Here is a 20,790-nt window from a genome sequence, read left to right on the forward strand (position 1 = left end):
ATGTAGGTCAGGCTGTATGTTGGCTCTGCTTTTTCTCATGGATGCTCCTGGCACTCGTTTCTATATATACAGGCAGAACGTTTGCTTGTCCTCACTTATTGGTAACACTTGACAATCCGGTCTCATTTGTTGTCAAACCTTTAATAATATTAGTTAATAAAATGTTCATTTGCATTGAATATTAGCATATATATCTTGAGATTAACATTTAATATGAATAAATTATGTAGAAATATTGTTCTTTCTTATTCATGTTACACAAAATCTACCCAAACACTGGGTTGTTACGTCTGACCCAGGATCTGAGTAACACAAAAACTACCCAAACACTGGGTTGTTACGACTGACCCAGGATCTGAGTAACACAAAAACTACCCAAACACTGGGTTGTTTCATCTGATCCAGGATCTGAGTAACACAAAAACTACCCAAACACTGGGTTGTTACGTCTGACCCAGGATCTGAGTAACACAAAAACTGCCCAAACACTGGGTTGTTACGTCTGACCCAGGATCTGAGTAACACAAAAACTGCCCAAACACTGGGTTGTTACGTCTGACCCAGGATCTGAGGAACACACAAACTACCCAAACACTGGGTTGTTAGGTCTGACCCAGGATCTGAGTAACACAAAAACTACCCAAACACTGGGTTGTTACGTCTGACCCAGGATCTGAGTAACACAAAAACTACCCAAACACTTGGTTGTTACGTCTGACCCAGGATCTGTGTAACACAAAAACTACCCAAACACTGGGTTGTTACGTCTGACCCAGGATCAGAGTAACACAAAAACTACCCAAACACTGGGTTGTTACGTCTGACCCAGGATCTGAGTAACACAAAAACTACCCAAACTCTGGGTTGTCACGTCTGACCCAGGATCTGAGTAACACAAAAACTGCCCAAACACTGGGTTGTTACGTCTGACTCAGGATCTGAGTAACACAAAAACTACCCAAACTCTGGGTTGTTACGTCTGACCCAGGATCTGAGTAACACAAAAACTACCCAAACACTGGGTTGTCACGTCTGACCCAGGATCTGTGTAACACAAAAACTACCCAAACACTGGGTTGTTACGACTGACCCAGGATCTGAGTAACACAAAAACTACCCAAACACTGGGTTGTTACGTCTGACCCAGGATCAGAGTAACACAAAAACTACCCAAACACTGGGTTGTTACGTCTGACCCAGGATCTGAGTAACACAAAAACTGCCCAAACACTGGGTTGTTACGTCTGACCCAGGATCTGAGTAACACAAAAACTACCCAAACTCTGGGTTGTCACGTCTGACCCAGGATCTGAGTAACACAAAAACTGCCCAAACACTGGGTTGTTACGTCTGACCCAGGATCTGAGTAACACAAAAACTACCCAAACACTGGGTTGTCACGTCTGACCCAGGATCTGAGTAACACAAAAACTGCCCAAACACTGGGTTGTTACGTCTGACCCCGGATCTGAGTAACACAAAAACTACCCAAACACTGGGTTATGACTGACCCAGGATCTGAGTAACACAAAAACTACCCAAACACTGGGTTGTCACGTCTGACCCAGGATCAGAGTAACACAAAAACTACCCAAACACTGGGTTGTTACGTCTGACCCAGGATCTGAGTAACACAAAAACTGCCCAAACACTGGGTTGTTACGTCTGACCCAGGATCTGAGTAACACAAAAACTACCCAAACACTGGGTTGTCACGTCTGACCCAGGATCAGAGTAACACAAAAACTACCCAAACACTGGGTTGTTACGTCTGACCCAGGATCTGAGTAACACAAAAACTGCCCAAACACTGGGTTGTCACGTCTGACCCAGGATCTGAGTAACACAAAAACTGCCCAAACACTGGGTTGTTACGTCTGACCCCGGATCTGAGTAACACAAAAACTACCCAAACACTGGGTTATGACTGACCCAGGATCTGAGTAACACAAAAACTACCCAAACACTGGGTTGTTACGTCTGACCCAGGATCTGTGTAACACAAAAACTACCCAAACACTGGGTTGTTACGTCTGACCCAGGATCTGAGTAACACAAAAACTACCCAAACACTGGGTTGTTACGTCTGACCCAGGATCTGTGTAACACAAAAACTACCCAAACACTGGGTTGTTACGTCTGACCCAGGATCTGTGTAACACAAAATCTACCCAAACACTGGGTTGTTACGTCTGACCCAGGATCTGTGTAACACAAAATCTACCCAAACACTGGGTTGTTATTTGACACATGAGAGGGACAGTTTTTCTCCATACAATATTCATGGCAGATTGACCACACAGTGCTGTTTCCTCCTGGTTCAGTGCGAGTACAATAACAGGCAGGCGGCATCTTTCAGCTGTGCTTATGTAACGGGGCCGGTGGGTCTGAGGCTGGGGTCAGATGAGATCATCCCTACAGTCTCTGTCCCTGACGGCCTGGACAAACACTCGCACGGGGACACGACATTGATTTGACGCATTCAGTGGACGGGCATTCAGTAAACCTCACGGACAAACAGACATGAAGCACTTCTGAACTGTGCAAGCGCCAATTCGCTTTTAGGGTCAGTGAGATGAATGCACGGCGAAAATACTGTCTGTTCGAGTGAACCTACACTGAAAAAAATGCATTTCTTACTTAGTTTTTTTGTCTTGTTTCTAGTCAAATTCTTACATTAAGAAAAATGTATAGTAACACTTTAGTATGGGGAACATATATTCACTATTAACTATGACTTTTGCCTCAATAAACTCCTAATTTACTGCTTATTAATAGTTAGTAAGGTAGTTTTTGTAGTGTTTAAGTTTAGGTATTGGGTCGGATTAAGGGATGCAGAATAAGGCATTAATATGAGCTTTATAAGTGCTAATAAACAGACAATATCCTAGTAATTAGTATATGCTAATAAGCAACTAGTTCAAATGTAATAACTGAACCTTAAAATAGTGTTACCAAATGTACTAGAAAATTATGAATTATTGTCTTGTTTTGGAAAAATAACTAAAAATGTAGAGTTTTTACTTAAAATAAGGGATAAGCAATGGGGTGAGCAAAATAATCTTGTTTTCTGTTTGAATTAAGATTATTTTTCTCACCCCATTGGCAGATTATTTATCTTATTTTAAGCAAAAACTCTCTTCATTTTGAGTTTACAATTACTTTTGCTTGTCTAGTAAATACTTCTTGTTTTAAGAATTTTTAGATGTTTGGACTCGAAACAAGACACAAATACTGAGTAAGAAGAGCATTTTTTGCAGAGTATGGATTGCATTCCTTGACTAAATGTTTGTATTAGTCACATATATCTCTTTATAGCACTTTATACAGATTTATCCCTAACGCCATAGCATCATTGCAACAACTTTTGATTGGTTGGCGTACCAGATAAACCCCACTGATGAGATAAAGGGATAGAAGCACAACGAGATGTGCTATAGGAAGTTTAGATTGTGAGCTAATTCGTTTCCTGAAGAGTAGCATAATGTCACTGTTGGATGGGATTTGACACACCCTCCAGCCTAAATCTAATAATTGTCATCTCCAGCGCAGCGTAACGGTGGTTCATTCGCGGGTCACAGCTCATGTTTGGTGGGATGCATGTCCTACTGAAGCAACAGTTGCTGATGGAGGAAATTAGGCTCTGAAATGATGGCGCTTATATAACCGCAGTGACCGCTGTGATGCTGACGGACACTTCGTCTGCTTGCGTTAACACATACGGTGAAGATGTGCTGACAACGCGTCTCCAAGTTGAGAGTTTTTTCGTTTGAATTAGATAAGCATCAAATATTCATGACACAACTAACTTTAACAACTTTTTTTTCTTAAAGCTTAAAGGCCACAGTGACGTCTTTTAATGGCCAAAGTATGACGAGTTTCTATCGCAAATAATTTTCTGGGTTAACATTTGTTTTAATCCCTGAACATTGTGTTAATTTTGTGTATTTTTATATACTATAATAATATCAGGCATACTATTATGATATGTTCCTGGTCCCTCTTTTCTGACCCTTTGATGTCTTGTCAAGCTCACTCAAATCCTTACGCTTGCCCATTTCTCCTGCTTCACACACATCAACTCTGAGGACAAAATGTTCACTTGCTTCCTAATATATCCCACCCACTAACAGGAGCCGTGATGAAGAGATCATCAGTGTTATTCACTTCACCTGTCATAATGTTATGTCTGATCGGTGTATATATATTAATTTAATGCTATGAGTACTTGTAATTTAGTAAGATTAGTAAATAACACTAATATATAGTTATATATTTAGAAATGTTAATTAATATGTTATTATTAGTAGTTGTAATAGTGGTTGTAGTAGTACTCATAAAATTAAAATTATGCATTTATATATTTATTAGAATAAATCACGTACATTTATTTATTCTTTATTATACGTTTATTATTATTATTATTATTATTATTATTATTATTATTATTATTATTATTTTATGCATTTTTCCTCTGAATCGAAGATGTAGAACAGTGTTTTCTGGTCATCTGGCATTGCTCCAGTTTTGTCTCTTTTCTCTTTTCCTTCTCTGATTGGAGGAATGATGATGTGTCTTTCTACAATAGAGCTGCTTCACACTCAGACATGATCAGACAAATGTTGCTGTGGCAGGAAATGCTTCAGATCAGTCGCTGAAACGAAGACATTAACACTTAAATGGTGAGGCAGAGATTCAGATTCAAACATCACATTCTTACGATCCTCCAGCTGTCTGTCTAAATTCAACACAGAGAACAAATGAAGATAATATATATCAGATCCATGCACACATCTGCACCCCCGATAAGCTAAAACTGATACAGACTGTGTGTTTGGAGATATTGGTACCCAAAAATACTTCCATTAAGAGGTACGATAGATGTGTGCACTCTCTGAAATCATGTGTGCAAATGATTGCTCATTAAGCCGTTCCTCATTTGTCACGTATGATGCCTCAGGGGTGATAGTAGTGTGTCACTATCTGAGAGAGGAGGGAAGAAAAGATGGAAGCAGGGAGGACAACGTGGAGGAAACGAGAGAGGCAGAGAGGAGGAGGGGGTTGATTTTTGGGCAGCGAATGAACAGCCACATTAGAAAGCATGTGATTCCTGCCATGGCAAAAGGCTCACTGATAGAGAGACAGAGAGAGAGAGAGAGAGAGAGAGAGAGAGACGCTTGCAGCCAGATCTCAGTGCTGCTTATTCTGTTGTCGCCCGCAGAAGCAACAGCACCGACGGTTACGTTACACATCCATCCATCTCACTGAAACACATTTATAGTCAAACACAAGAAAAAAGGACTAAGACACAAAGACAGCAGAGAAAGGGGAACAAAAGCATGTCCTCTCTCTCGAACCAGCAGCCGGCTTCTCCGTTCTCAGAGTACAGTGAGCTATGTAAAGTCCCATCCATGTCCACATCTGGCACGCCTTCGGGTTGGGACTGGCAGCATGGAGACCTCGGGGCTCCAACGAGTTTTGGAGGTGGCCTTCGGGCTACGGGAATGACGGATGAGGACAAGTTATGCTTCTACGAATCGCCTTCTGAACTCAACGTACCCGGACGAGGAAGCGTTCCAGCAAGCATGTCATTCGGCAGTACCGGGGACAGTCCAGAAAGCTCCTCGTCACCATCGGCTGCATCTCCTGGAAAATTTGTGGCTTCGTTGAACCAATGCACGGCGGAGAGCAACAGAATGATCCTTTTGGGATCACCTGCAGGTCATGAAGAGATTCCGTCGCCATTTGAGCCCTTGAAACCGGCTTCGTTGATCCCGGAGCCACTCACGCCTCCAAACTATTGTGTCATTGGCGTGGTCAATGACAGCTACCTGGAGGGCCAAGATGAGCCGACAAAGGCTGAGGAAAGCGAGGAAGAAGGAGACCTTGAACCTTGCATAATGGGAAGAGCTGAGCAACAGAGGAAGGCGATGAGACGAGCAATGTCCGAGTGTTCGCATCTCTCCGTGCCGGCCAGCCTCAATCTCCCAGATAAATATCCCGGAGGAGGCGTGCTCGATGAGTTTTCGTCTCCCATAGGAGGACCTCGCCGCCCGCATGCCACGGCTATGAAACGCTCCCTAACCGTAGCTGATGATCAACCTCCGACTCCACCACCGACCCTATCATCTGGAGCCACGCGCAATGACCTGCGAAACAATAGCGAACTGCATTTTCCCTCATTCCCCATCTGCAAAGACCAAAGCAGCTTTCCCCTCTCGCCTCTTGAGGACCTGTTGGAAGGGCCGTTCATTGACAAGGATCAAGGAGTCGTTCTACCCGTGCCTGTGACAACACGTGCCCTTAATGGGACTTGCAACAACACCGGAGACAAATCCGACACTATTGCCATAAGAGTTGAGGGTAGGTGATGGTTAGCATCCATCAGTTTGACAGTTTATTGGTGTAACCTCGATTTTAGTATAAAAATTGCATTTTCTTGTAGCTCAGCATGGCGCTAGCAACGCCAAGGTCATGGGTTTGATTCCCAGGGAAAATCAATAATTGATCAAATGTATATGTGTACCTTGAAGGCATTGTAAAGTGATCTGAGTGGATGTTTTATGAAAGGTTTAAGGTGAGGACTTACCAAAAGAACTGCATTGAAACACTATGATTATGGACCAAGTGAATAATCATAGTGTTTCAATGCAATTCTTCTGGTTATGTGTGAATAAGTTGGATTTATTGGAGCCGGTATGGTCGGACAGGAGTCTCTTTCTGATTGTAAGCGGGTTAGCAGAAGTAGGTGATTCATATAGTGTCTCTGTTCTGTGTACGGCACTATCACGCCACTACCGAACGCATGCTCATTACACACTCCAGACGAGACAGTGCAAGTAATTTATGTCCTGATTTCCTAGAGTAAAACCAAATTGGGGTCATAAAGTCTCCTCAGTGTGCGCTACATTTTTAATGAGATTTAATGATCTTTAATGAGAACCGTACACTGGTTAATGCTTACAATTAAATTCCTTTTCTTTTTTTGTGGTTGTTTATGTAGTATTTCACAGTCTAGTTCAATCAATCAGTTGTACAGCTAGTGTAAATGCATGATACAGAATGTCTGAATGAAACATGTTACTGCCTAAAGGGGCAGCAAACAATGCCAGATAAAATCACTTGCAAAATGGAAAAGCAAGAGCAGATTTGTGCTAATGATGGTCAGTTATGAATGGATGTTTGTTGCACACAGACTGATGTCTAAGTTTTGTTTGAGTTGCAATGTCATGTACTAATAAGGGTTGGGATTGGTGTCTGTATAGTTTTAACTCAAATGGGCGTTAGAGAAGGTCATGTGCATTGATTGCATTTCAAATCCCACTTAATTTTACCATTTGAACATTTAACAAAGACTCAACACTACTTGAACTACCAACTGTTTGCCAGAAAGTTGGCAAAAAAGGTCTAAATCCACAATTAAATTGACCAGGCATAAATTTTGCATCAGCTATGCAATTTAAAAACGTCCAAGTGAAGAGAAGCATTGTGAAAAATACAGTATCTACAATTCTAGACAATATTTGATTCATTAGAAGATACCTGTAAAACGTAATGAACGTAATTTGCTCTATAATTTTTGCAGTAGTTGTGACAGTCCTGTCAGGTTTTTTTTTTTAGGCGTGTTCACGTTCATACACTGATTTTCTTCATCTTGAGCTGGTGTCGTTCTGCTCTCAGGCTTTACTGCATTTCTCGCTGACATACACACAGCATTTTCTCTGCTTTGATGTGTCATTGTGAAACTAGTGTGATTATAAATGCACCTGAGCCATGTGAAAACTGAACGGCTTAATGCAAGAGTTCTCAGTTGTCCACAGATATTTCTCACAAATATCTGAAATCCACGCTCTGTGGTGGCAGATTAACTTTAATACTGGATGCAGTATTTCTGCATGCTGGGAAGCAGCTTACATGTGCAAAAGAAAAATGCTGCTGGAATATCAATGATGTCTGATTTTATTTATTTCACGCTCACTGGATTCTCATTGCACAATGTGAAATAAGCATATAGGCTCCATTTAAACAAGGGTGTTAAAGTTTCTTTATTGATGTTTTTTTTCTTCTGAGAAAAGCGAGCGATTTGACTCAATGATGCTGTTGATCGTTGCACTTACTCCACTGTATTTGCAGCCTTTGTTTAGTTATGAGCTGCAGAACTCTGTTCTGTCCTTCAACACAAGGACATGCGGCTTCTCAAAGAGACAAGCGGCCTATTTCAGGGATCTGCCATTGAATGTGACGTGACCAGAGAGCTGCCTGTAAGATATATTACATTATATCCTGCCAAACTCAAGCCTCACAACAGCTCTTAGCAGTGGCGTAACTTTGTTTTAAAAAGTGGTTGGGACATAAATTGCGTATCATATCCACGCGAAAACTTCGTACTATATGCACGCCAAAGCTCATTTTGACGTATGAGGGGCGCTTATACATCAAAATGAGCTTTGGCGTGCATATGGTAGGCAGTTTTTCGCGTAAAATATGTACAATAACATTTGCAGAAAAAAATAGTATTAAGATGTCCGGAAATCAATTAAATAGTTAATTTATTGATATAGATCTCGTTTAATTATTGCATCTAAACACAATATAGCGTTGTGCCAAGAGTTTTCACGTGAATAAAGGCATTTAGATTTGCACACTTTGCTTAATCCCTGGTCTAGTCTGTTAAACTTGTCAGAAGTTCTCGTTTTTAATCTGCCCTCGTAGCCTATTTTTTCTCTCATTAAAACCGAATATCATCCGTACATCAAGAGCAGGGACAGTTTTTGTGCATTTTGTTTCGTGATCTGACCGGAACAAATAGAAAGTCTCTGCAACGGCGTTAAGCGTTAGATTAAAGCGCTCGTCTGTGTGAAGACTGCATGAGCCGCGAGAGAAATCTGCAGCACTGATAACAGCGGACACGAGCGCCAGATCGCCTCTTATTTAACTAACAACCTAAATTATAGTGCCTACTCTTCTAGTTAACCAGAGATGTTTTGTTTGTATTAGTTAGGTTCATCCGTGAAGCAAGATGTTTTAAAAAAAAAGTGGTGGGGACATGTCCCACCCGTAAATTACACCTATGGCTCTTAGCCTCATCCACTCATCTAGCTCTCATTTATCACACGGCTCTCTGGGATACTGGATTCTGATTGGGTAATGGCAGCATTCTCTGGTCAAATTATAACATTGATGTCTCATTGAAGTATTTTCCTACAATGTCATCATGTTATAAGCATCATGACCCTTTAGTGAACTAAATGAAAAGGTTTTTTACATGTTCACAGAACACCTGAACTTCAGAGTCGACTTACCCATATCCATGCAGCATATGCAGAACATAAATTATCAATACATGCATATGTATTTTCCCATGTGATGGCACAGATCCCAACAATATCCAAACCAGCGGTTTTTGGAAACTTGGTTAATGCTATGAAAGCTATGTTTTTAAGGTTTATTGATCCATTTTCTGTTTTAATCAAGTTCTTTCTCTACTATTCTATCACTGAAAGTGGCAAAAGTACCAGAAATATTTCACAATAGCTGTGTCCCAAAGTGAAGGGTGCGCACTTCGAAGGCCATGCACTTCGAAGGCCAGACCAGGCCACGCCTTCAAAGTGCACGAAGTGCACGAAGGGCGAACCGAGGGACAGGGTTGCCAGGTCTGAATAATAAAACCCCTCCAATTGTTATTCAAAAGTATCTGAATCACAGCCAGAATGGGCCAAAATATCCCAAAATGCGGGGCGCGGGCAGTAGAAATATTGCTTAAGTAAAGACAACTTAACCTGTGGACTATAGGCTACAAACACCCCAAAGCAACAGTAGCCTAAATGCAACCCCATTCCAGACTTGGCAACAATGAACCAAGCGCCGTTAATGGACTAGCAGGTTCTGATAACTGACAGCGGACGTTCGTGAGGAGATTTTAAAAAGAGAAATGGAGCATATATATATATATATATATATATATATATATATATATATATATATATATATATATATATATATACTTTTTTGAGCTTTTATTGGGTTTTGACATGCTTCAAAGCCTGCGACGATGGGCTGGACCATAAGCATGTAAATCTGTAGCCGGTTAAATATGGTCAAATTGCAAATATTAGTTAACAGTTTATTATGTAACTGTTACAATATATTTTAAACATTTAGCCTATATACGTCCAAGTTTTTTTTTTTTTTTTTTTTTTTTAAGTAGGCCTAGGCCTACTTATTTTTATTCAACTCATCATCTCAGATGCATTTTTTATGGCATGCCATGCAGCCGTCGACCGATTCGGCCCCGCAAAGCTGCGGACAGTGGAAATATGCACTCATCCCAGAAGATGATGTCCCGCTCAGGCCTTACCAGAGTCTCTATTGTGCATTATTCCCCATCCAGGTCCAGCTCCAGCTTCTCCCGCTCAGCGCAATGAAAGTGTAGAAAAGGGTTTTCTTCTGGTTTGGCTGATAATAAAAATTTGTTGTTTCTAATGTTAAACTTAAGTTATTTTATTGGTCTATAAATAGGCTATAGTTGTAAAAAGCCTACTTAGGCTAATAGACCAATTTATTTTCATTTACACATTTTAAATTACATGACAAGAAAATATATGTATAAACATAAATGTGTTTAATGTAGCTACAAATGATAACGTGCATTACAAAAATAAACAATAGCTAGAAAAAGCACTTCTCTTTAATTTAGCCTACGTTTGAAGTTAACGAAAATGAACAATAGACAGCAGTTCGTTTAATTTACAAATAACTTGCATAAAAAAAATAATAAGCTAGCCATTTAAATTGTTCTGTGTCGGCCACGCATTCAGTCGTCGTCAGTGAACATTCATTCATTCATTCATTCATATATATATATATATATATATATATATACTTTATTTTAGTAGATAAGTCAGCAGTTTTCGTTTGTTTGTATTTTTTCTTATAATTCTGAGTGACAGATGTCACATTTGATTTAGCCTATTTTTCTGTGATATTTGTTTTAGCTACGGTGTTGACATAGGCTACAGCCTAGGCTGTAAGAAAAATAAATGATTGCACGGACAATTCCTATCCAGTGTCTCTCTTTCTGTAAGGGAAATTTAAAAGATAGATTCTGGAAACAAAATTTAATTTAGCTGGGTCGGGAATAAAATAATTTATAGCGGGTCAGCACGGAGTGAATTTTGCGCGAGCGGAATGGTGCGGTGCGGAATAGCGGGAGCAGGACGAAATAACAGCACCGCGCAGATTATATTTTGAAGGCTATTTAAAGAAATTTTGTATGGGAAAAAAAGAAACAGCGAAAAGGGTGATAATGGACTGATTCCTCTTCTTGAGATAATGGTTGAGAAATAAATAGCATTTAAAAATTGGGAAATTAAAGTTTATCTTGCTCAGGGCAGGGAACTGGGAACTGTGTGAATGCACTAACGTTGGACGTTTTATTTACTTCTAGCGCTTGCGCTGTTGTGTTCAATAGTACCCAGGCTACAATTGAGTTACCGACCGCTACCGTCTTTAACTGGAATCTGATCGAGTGCCGCGGGAATGCGGACCAGTCAAATCCTGTAGTCACCACTGTGCTATGAATTCTGGGATAGGGAAGGCTGCGAAGTTATGTGAAGGTCCCATCTGCTGTACCCTTCCTTTGCCTGAGAACCGAAGGGCGCATTTTGAAGTCGCTCATGAATTGCGGCAGCCTTCGTCGCACCGCTGTGACGCATGCGCACTTCAAATGCAGCCTTCAGAGGTGCAACTCTCCCTTTGGGACAGCCTACGTAGTGCCGCTGTGACGTAATCGCACTTCAAATGCGGCCTTCAGAGGGTGCAGCCTTCACATTGGGACAGTCTTCGTAGTGCAGGTATGACGTAATCGCACTTCAAATGCGGCCTTCGAAGTGCGCGCACTTCACTTTGGGACACAGCTAATGTCTTGTCTTTGGTTTTGCTTTCATTTGGATTCAATAAGTAGAACAAATTAATGCTATGAATTGCTTATATTTTGTGTTTATGGTTGTAGTTGAATCTTTAAATTTCTCATGTTTTTTCAACCAGGAAACTCTGATAAGAACAAGCCGGAGGTGAACAAAATGGACAATGTCCTGAAGTTTGATGACTTTGATGTCTTCAGCAAGAAAGACAAAGATCAGAAGATGGAAACGGTGGAGGAGAAAGACAAAACTGACCATACAGACAAACAAACAACCAAAGGAGACAACACACAAACTCTGGACAAAAACAAAGACGTGGACAAGTCAGAGAAAACGGTCAAAGAGGAAACGGTTCCCAATGTAGAAACGCCAGCGAAAGTGGAGAAGGTTGAGTTGGGAAAAACTACTAAAGATGAGACTGAAAAAGCTGAGAAGACTGCAGACAAAAAAGACACAGCAGAAAAGATTGATTCTTCTCCAAAGATGGAGAAAGAGAAGGTGGATCCGGTGGAAAAGATCGAAGTGAAGACGGAGGAAGTGAAAGTCGTGGAAAAGAAATCAGACCAGAAAGTTGAGAAGGATAAAGAAGAAAATGTGAAGGAAAAAGCAGAACAGAAGACTAAACAAGACAAAACCGAAAAGGACAAAGTCGAACAAACAGAAAAGATTGAGCCAGCTGACAAGAAACCTGCCAAAGCTGAGAAGGACGAGAAAGCCAAAAAACCAGCTGCTAAACCCTCGACGGCCAAGCCTGCGGTGACCAACGGTGCGCCTGGACGAGACTTGACTAGTACTGAGAAAAAGACCAAGGTTTGTGAAAACGTTCTGTTGTCATCCTCCACTGACCATCCTGCTGTTGCTTCTTTTATTATGTTCTTAAAGCTTATTAATGCCAAAACCGAACCAAAATTCATTAATCTCTCATAGAGACAGAGCGTCATAATCAGCCACACCAACCGGGGGGTAAAACAAACCAGCCGTCCTTGTTATTTATGACTTATAACAAAAAAACGAACAATGTCTAAAAGCTGATATGTGACGAGGTGTACAGAAAACAAGCTCAAAAACACAGAACCAAAAACCCAGAAGTGTTTATAAGCTGCTGACTCTAAAAAACGAGCGTTTAAAGGCATAGAAGTGGATACAGGCACTAGAGAAAGAGCGGGACATGTTATATTACACTGAGAACTACGCCCACTGGAGGAGAAAGTAATCAGAGACAGGAAATATAATATATAAAACTGACATTTGGATATTTGACTAAATGTTTACTGCACACGTAGACATACTGAGACATACTGAGTGTCAGGATCCCAAAACTGAGCCATTCTTCCTGATGAAGCTTCACGTCTTACTGCCTGTGTCCACTTTTGTCTCCTTAAACGCTCGTTTTTTGGGTCGACAGCTTATAAAAACTTTAATCTTTGTTTTTTTTAGCTTGTTTGCTGCACACTTTGTCACATATCATCTTTTAGACATTGTTCTGTTTTTTGTAGTAAGTGCGAAATGACAAGGAGGCGCCTCACACAATACAAAGACAATGGAGAGCGTTGGATTGGATTCCCCCCAGTGTGGGCGTGGCCTAAATATGCTCTGACTCTATGTAGGGTTGGGAATAGTGTTGTCAAAAGTACTGACCGTGATACCAAATCGGTACTGAAATTTAAAAAATGTGCCGCTTAGAGCGCTGTAATCGTAAACAAAATCAAACAAATCTGACTGGCCATTGTGCTCACACGCTAATCAAGTATGTCTGTGATTGGCTACAACATTTAGCGCTTAACAAAGATGTTGTAAATATACATTAATGAAACTTTTCAAAGAGCGCTTACACAGATACACACGTAGCAGGCGTCTCTCATTTACCGGTCCGCTGGGATAGAACAACCCAATTGCTGGGTTAAAACAACACAAAACACTTTCAAACACATCTGTGTGTCGACCATTGTAGCCAATCACAGGCACATCCGATGAGCGTGTGAGCACGATGGCCAGTCAGAGGTGTTTACGATTACAGCTCAAAAGCGCTCAAAGCGTCAGATTTTTTAATCTCAGTACCGATTTGGTATTGCGGTCGGTACTTTTGACAACACTAGTTGGGAATCCTCTTCTCATCCCTACATGACCATCAAATTAAAGAGAGTTAAACTTAAATGTTTACTCTTAATATTATGATCCGGACCTGATCTTCTGCTTTTATCAGCCTGCTCTGCTCATGTCACCGTTATCATTTGTCCTTATTCTTTTTTTGTTCATCATTTGCCATCCATCCGTTGGGTTTGCTGTCCATCCATCCAGCCTGTCGCTGGGGCAATCAAACCTAGCACTGCCAAGCCCCGGCCAAGCTCCGCCTCCACCGCTCCAGCCGCCGCCCCCAAACGCCCGACCCCTACCTCATCCTCCAGCGTACCCGCCCCCCTCAGCAAAAGAGCCCCCGTGCCCAAAGCACCCACCCCGGCCGCTGGCATTAAACGGCCAGCTACGGCATCGACACGGCCCTCCACCGCAACAAACACCACAGCCGCGGCCAGAGAGGTCAAGCCCAAGGTGAGTCTCATCCATCTGACCGAGGAGACGTCCGAACGGTCGAAGGTCAAAGCGGCTCAATCCGGCTCTCATCTCTGCATGGATGTTATGTTTGTGTGTGCTGTCCATGCTTGACCACATCAACATGTGTTTTCTATTTATTTATTTTTATACATTTTTTTCTTGCTCACCAAAGCTGCAGTTAATTGATAAAAAATCCAGTAAAAATGTGAAATATTATTATAAAGTAAATAATCTGTCCTCTATGTGAATATATAGTAAAGTGTAATTTATTCCTGTGATCAAAGCTGGATTTATCATCATTACTCCAGTCTTCAGTGTCACATGATCCTTTACTAATCTTTCTCAGTTGAGGATTTGTGATCAACACACATTTATGATTATTATTGTTGATTTTTTTTATTCCAGGATTCTTTGATAAATCGAAAGTTCAATAGAACAGCATTTATCTGAAATATAAAGCTTTTGTAACATTATAAATATCTTAACTGTTACTTGATCAATTTAATGCATCCTTTATGATTAAATGTATTAATTTCTTTAAGTTTTTTCCCCCCAAAAATAATATATATAAATAATAATAATAATAATTTAAATCCTCATCTGAGAATGATTAGTGAAGGATCATGTGACACTGAAGACTGGAGTAATGATGATAAATTCAGCTTTGATCACAGGTATAAATCACACTTTACTATATATTCACATAGAGAACAGATGATTTACATTAGAAAAATATTTCACAATATTACAGCTTTTTTCTGTATTTTTAATAACATAAACGCAGCCCTGGTGAGCATAAGAGACTTCTTTAAAAACATAAAAAAGTCTTACCATTCTCAAACTTTTGACTGATAGTGTATGCCAGTTTTCCTGGAAAATCCTTTAGGAATTGCTCACGGCCATATGTTATCAAATTATTTTGATCTAGTATTTATGAACCTAAATGTAATATATAGTGTCTGTTAAAAATGTTTTGGAATATGACATCTCTTTAAATATGAAGGATATTCAGTGCAAGTCTTCCCTCTAGTGGCCGTTTGTTTAACAGCACCACTTTCTTCCTAAAATCAGCGTTTAAGTAGTGAAATTAAATGAATATCAGGGCCTGAAGTTTAACAATCAGCAAGCGTAAATGTGTCATGATTAAAGCACCGTGTTGCTATGATTATGTTAAGAAATATGACTAAATGCACAATAAGAAAAGACAGGTTTGTCACATGGTTAATAAATAAACATGAAGGGTCTTTTGTTGCTGTTTTAAGTTGATCTTAGTCGATTCTTTGAGGAAGACGGCATCTAAAGCTGGACTGCTATTTTTGGAGCAACAGTAACGGATATATTTGGATGACACTTCACTGTTTGATCATGATGCAGGGCTCGACATTAACTTGTCAAGGGGAAGTGAAAGAGAATTTGACTTGCCCGACCGGACAAGCGGATTAAACCGCCAATAACAAAAAATAACTAGCGAATCACCAAAATGCAAGAATGATTCTGCATTCATTTAGTGTAAGTGGGGATGGATAGTGGATAATAGTGTAATATATAATGAACTGAAGGTGGCGCTGTTGACGCTCCACAGCCTCGAGGAGAAATCACAACACGAGACACTGAGAAACTGAGCTAAACATTCAACATGTGCAGTTTTTATATTTATAACATATGAGACAGTTAAACAACATCACACAACCAAGAGTGTGTTTTCCTGAACACCATCACGACTGAAAATGACACTGATTTCATATGACCGCTCCATAAACAAGTAATTAACATTAAGTCAATTACATTTTAGATGCAATATTGACTGTTTTTGTTCTATTTTAGCAGCAAAAATCGTTCCAAACAGCAGAACCATAACGCGTCTCACAGCAACTGAGTGTTACTGAATGATTCAGTGTTTGGATGAATCGACTCAATGACTCACTCATTAAGACTCACCTGCTGCCACCTACTGGTGATTTAGTTTCATGTTTAAACATACTTTCCGACATTTTTAATTTGTTTATTCAAAAATACAAATCTCATAACATTATTTAATGCAGTTGTAATTTTTCAGTGTAAATTATTTAATTTGATTGGTAACAGCCCTATAGTGTCTTATTTTAATGTAATATATAGATCAAATTTAACAATATAATATGACACTTGAAGCATAGCCTATATTTAATAAGATTGGGGGAAAATGCCCTCTTTAAAAGTTTAAAATATCACAAATATGCTAAATTAAAATATTCCAAAGCTTATTGACCACTGGTGAGAATATTGCTTCAGAAAAAATTATATTTACAACACGCACACTTACAAAAAAAAAGCACATTTTTTACTAAGACAAGTGAATAGCCGATTTACTTGTAAAGGGCAAGCACATGAACATGATTAATGTCGAGCCCTGTGATGGGTTATTCACTACAGTAAATCCACTGTGAGAGAGTATTACAGTGAAACGTGTCGTATATTTGGACCTTTCCCTTCATAAAATATGTTTTCCTCCAACAGACGGCCACAGAAAAGCGCCCACTTGTGCCAAAAGCCACCGCCGCTCCGGCACGGCCCAATGCAGAGAAACCTGCGACAGCAACACGCACCGCAGTCAGCGCTCCTGCAGCACGACGCCCGGGTTACTACTCAGATCATATATTTAATCATGAGGCATTGCATTTATCAAATGCTAGAAATTTTCACATTGTGCATTTCTATTTTTGTGTTTAGCCACAAAGACTGAGAGCAAACCAGGAGACGAAAAGAAACCAAGCACACTGAAAACTACAGGTACAGCAAACACACAACCCCTCGGAAACATTTCTGATGATTATTTATGTGGAAACTGACTCACTACCATTTCAAAAGTTTAGAAAATAATACTTTTATTCATCACGGCGGTTAAATTGATCAAAAGTTACATTTATAATGTCACAAAAAATTCTATGTCAAATAAATGCTGCTTTTGAACTTTCTATTCATCAAAGAATCACTGAAAAATCACTCTTTTCACAAAAATATGAACTGTCTTCAACACTGATAATAATCATAAATGTGTGTTGATGATCAGATCCTCATCTGAGAATGATTAGTGAAGGATCATGTGACACTGAAGACTGGAGTAATGATGATAAATTCAGCTTTGATCACAGGAATAAATCACACTTTACTATATATTCACATAGAGAACCGATGATTAACATTTGGAATAATTTTTCACATTTTTACTGTATTTTTGATCAAATAAATGCGGCTTTGGTGAGCAGACGAGATAATAATACTAAAAATAAGAAAAATGAGAATATTTAAGTTAGTGGTTTAAAGCTTTAGTGTAAGTATTAACAGGTGAAAGATGCAGAGATGCTACACATTTAAATCCATGAAAAATCTCTTCAAAATCCTCAAGTGAATTGGGCTGCAGGAATGAGTATGGGATAATCCCGCACACGGAGCACACACTGCTTCTTTCCCCGTTTCCAGAGATTTGAACCGAACGCAGCGCTGCAGAGATTATTTTAATCTGACGCTTAAATGAGGGCTTTATTTTTCAAAACTGAACATTCAGATATCGCTCAGAAACTGTATCTAGTGCTTATGCACATCCTTTATTAACAGGACAAGTGCTTCTCTTAACTTTCTGTGAACTTTATTATAAAACTAGAGTTTTAAAGGTCAACCCAAAAGTTTTTACAAGGTAGTTAGCTGACTTTACATCTCTAGTTTCGTCATCTTCCTGTTAGACAGGAAGGCCACAAGTAAATATAACATTTATTATAATGAGTTTATGTAAAGATTGTTTTAAACTCACTCTTCAATTAAAAGTATTTTTTTAAAGCCTAATAAATGTTGAAATTGATATAGCTTTTAATTTTAATCTTTTAATATACAGTTTTTAAGTTCTTTCTACATTCATTGGGAGAGTAATTGTGAAATTATTATAATATAAAAATATTAATAACGATTAATTCGTAATTTTTTTTGATTTTCGATTGACAGCACTAATATAAAGTTTTTTAGAGTCTCTTGAAGCATCCAAAATACATTTGGGTCCAAAAATAACAAAAACTACGACTTTATTCAGCATTGGCTTCTCTTCCGGGTCTGTTTTCAATCCGTTGCTGTCGTGTTATCTGGAGTGCGCAAGCTTCGTTTATAGTCTGATGGAGACTGCGCAGTCATGAACACGGATTGAAAACAAACGCGGAAGAGAAGCCAATGCTGAATAAAGTCGTAGTTTTTGTTATTTTTGGACCCAAATGTATTTTGGATGCTTCAAGAGACTCTAATTAACCCACTGATGTCTCATATGGACTACTGTGATGATGTTTTTATTCCCTTTCTGGACATGGACAGTATAGTGTGCATACACTTGCATACGCTCTCGGACTAAATCTAAAATATCTTAAACTGTGTGTGAAGATGAACGGAGGTCTTACGGGTGTGGAGCGACATTAGGGGGAGGAGTTAATGACTGACATTTATTTTTGGCTGAACTAACCCTTTAACTGTCTGTGAACCTTATTATAAAACAAGAGTTTTAAAGTTCAACCCAAAAGTTTTTATAAGGTAGTTAGCTGACTTTACATCTCTAGTTTCAGACGCCGCCCGCTCTAAATCAGCTCCACTCAAAGCCTCCACCTCCATGAGCAGCGCCACCACCCGCCCTCGCACCACCAAAACCCCCGCCTCCAGCAGCACCACCAAAACCCCCGCCTCCAGCAGCACCACCACAGCCGGTGGGGCCGAGAAGAAGCCTCTGGTCCCCCGCACCGCCCGACCCAGCTCTACGACCGCCGGCTCCACGGCTCGACCCAGCTCCGCCCGTCCCAGCTCCACACCAGCGGCCGACATCAAAAGTGTCCGCTCCAAAATCGGATCCACGGACAACATTAAATACCAGCCAGGAGGAGGAAAGGTAATCACACACACACACACACACACGAGCCCTTCATAGAGGACAGCAGTTAGCCTTTACAGTCTGATTCATATTCAGTCCTGTAGCTTCTTTAGTTATATATTACAGTATTATTTATATTTCATTATCCAATAGTAACACTGTGGTATCTATATGTGAGTACTGTACAAATGACATGGTCATATAGTATGATGCTCCCAAAAATGTACAATAACAAACACCATTATGTTTCATTAGTGTCAGTGATACTGGCCTTTTTATGAAGACCAATATCACTGATACTTTACTGCAAAAAATGCTTTTCTTAATATTAAAAAAAAATGTATATGATATAATATTTATATAATATAATATTTAATAATATTAAAAAATTAAGAGAGTTTTTGCTTAAAATAAGATAAATAATCTGCCAATGGGGTGAGAAAAATAATCTTAATTCAAACAGAAAACAAGATTATTTTTCTCACCCTATTGGCAGATTATTTATCTTATTTTAAGCAAAAAACTCTTTATTTTTTCCAAAATATGACAATAATTTTTACTTGTCTAGTAAATGTTTCTTAATGTAAGATTTTTTTTTTGATATTTTGACTAGAAACAAGACAAAAATGCTAAATAAGAAAAGCATTTGTTGCAGTGTAATGAAACATTAATGATGGACATTCAACATAATTAAAAGCTAAAAAATATGCCATTGCAACAAATAATTAATTAAACTATACTGTTTTTAAGTTGTTTCTACATTCATAGAGAGAGTAACTGAAATGATTACAATATTTAAAACTATGCTATTAATTAGTTATTTTTTTAAATTGATTGACAGCACTAATATAACGTTTTTGGTACAAAAAGGTTTGATTAGTTAACATTAGTTCATCTTTGTTAACGTTAATGTTAACAAGATTTTGATAATGCATTAGTAAATGTTGAGATTAACATTAATAAAGATAAATAAATGCTTTATAAGTGCAGTTCATTATTAGTTCATGTTAACTAATAAACCTTATTGTAAAGTGTTTATCACATTTTTAAATGTATTTAGATATTTTCTTGATGCATCCACAAACCTAAATTAATTTATACATTTCTACTTTTAATAGCATTTCTAGAGAGAAATGAGCATGTCAGTCATGCCTGAGCGCTGCTTCCGGTTCTGTCCTGATCAGCAGTTTTTCTTTGTACACAGAGACAGGCGCGTCTGATGTGATTACGGCTGAAAGTCAGAATGATTGACTGTTTTCTCTGCTCATGTTGACTTCTGTATGACCCTGTATATTTAGCTCCAGTCTTCATAACCATTATTTATCACTCACGTCTTGATGTCACACTTTCACTTTCTGGTATTGCACCCCTGCCATGTTTGTTTTGTTGTTCATCCTGGTCTTTTTCCTGGCTGAGCTCTTTCTGTGACTCGCTAACACTCAC

The 20,790-nt window shown here is 39.2% G+C and overlaps 1 protein-coding gene across 9 annotated transcripts in view; it reads left to right on the plus strand.

Annotated features, from left to right (window-relative positions):
* Positions 1-20,790, plus strand: part of LOC137063373 (microtubule-associated protein 4) — a 104,466-nt gene that overhangs the window by 68,789 nt on the left and 14,887 nt on the right. For 8 of the 9 annotated variants that reach the window (XM_067434455.1, XM_067434460.1, XM_067434457.1 and 5 more), the window contains 5 exons: positions 12,046-12,731; positions 14,220-14,468; positions 16,968-17,088; positions 17,181-17,240; positions 19,043-19,365. In XM_067434455.1, the coding sequence (XP_067290556.1) occupies positions 12,046-12,731; positions 14,220-14,468; positions 16,968-17,088; positions 17,181-17,240; positions 19,043-19,365 (1,439 nt within the window). The remainder of the gene's footprint in view (positions 1-12,045; positions 12,732-14,219; positions 14,469-16,967; positions 17,089-17,180; positions 17,241-19,042; positions 19,366-20,790) is intronic. The other variant, XM_067434462.1, reaches the window with a different exon arrangement.

Source organism: Pseudorasbora parva, chromosome 24 (genome assembly GCF_024679245.1).
Source record: "Pseudorasbora parva isolate DD20220531a chromosome 24, ASM2467924v1, whole genome shotgun sequence".
NCBI classification, from domain to species: Eukaryota; Metazoa; Chordata; class Actinopteri; order Cypriniformes; family Gobionidae; genus Pseudorasbora; species Pseudorasbora parva.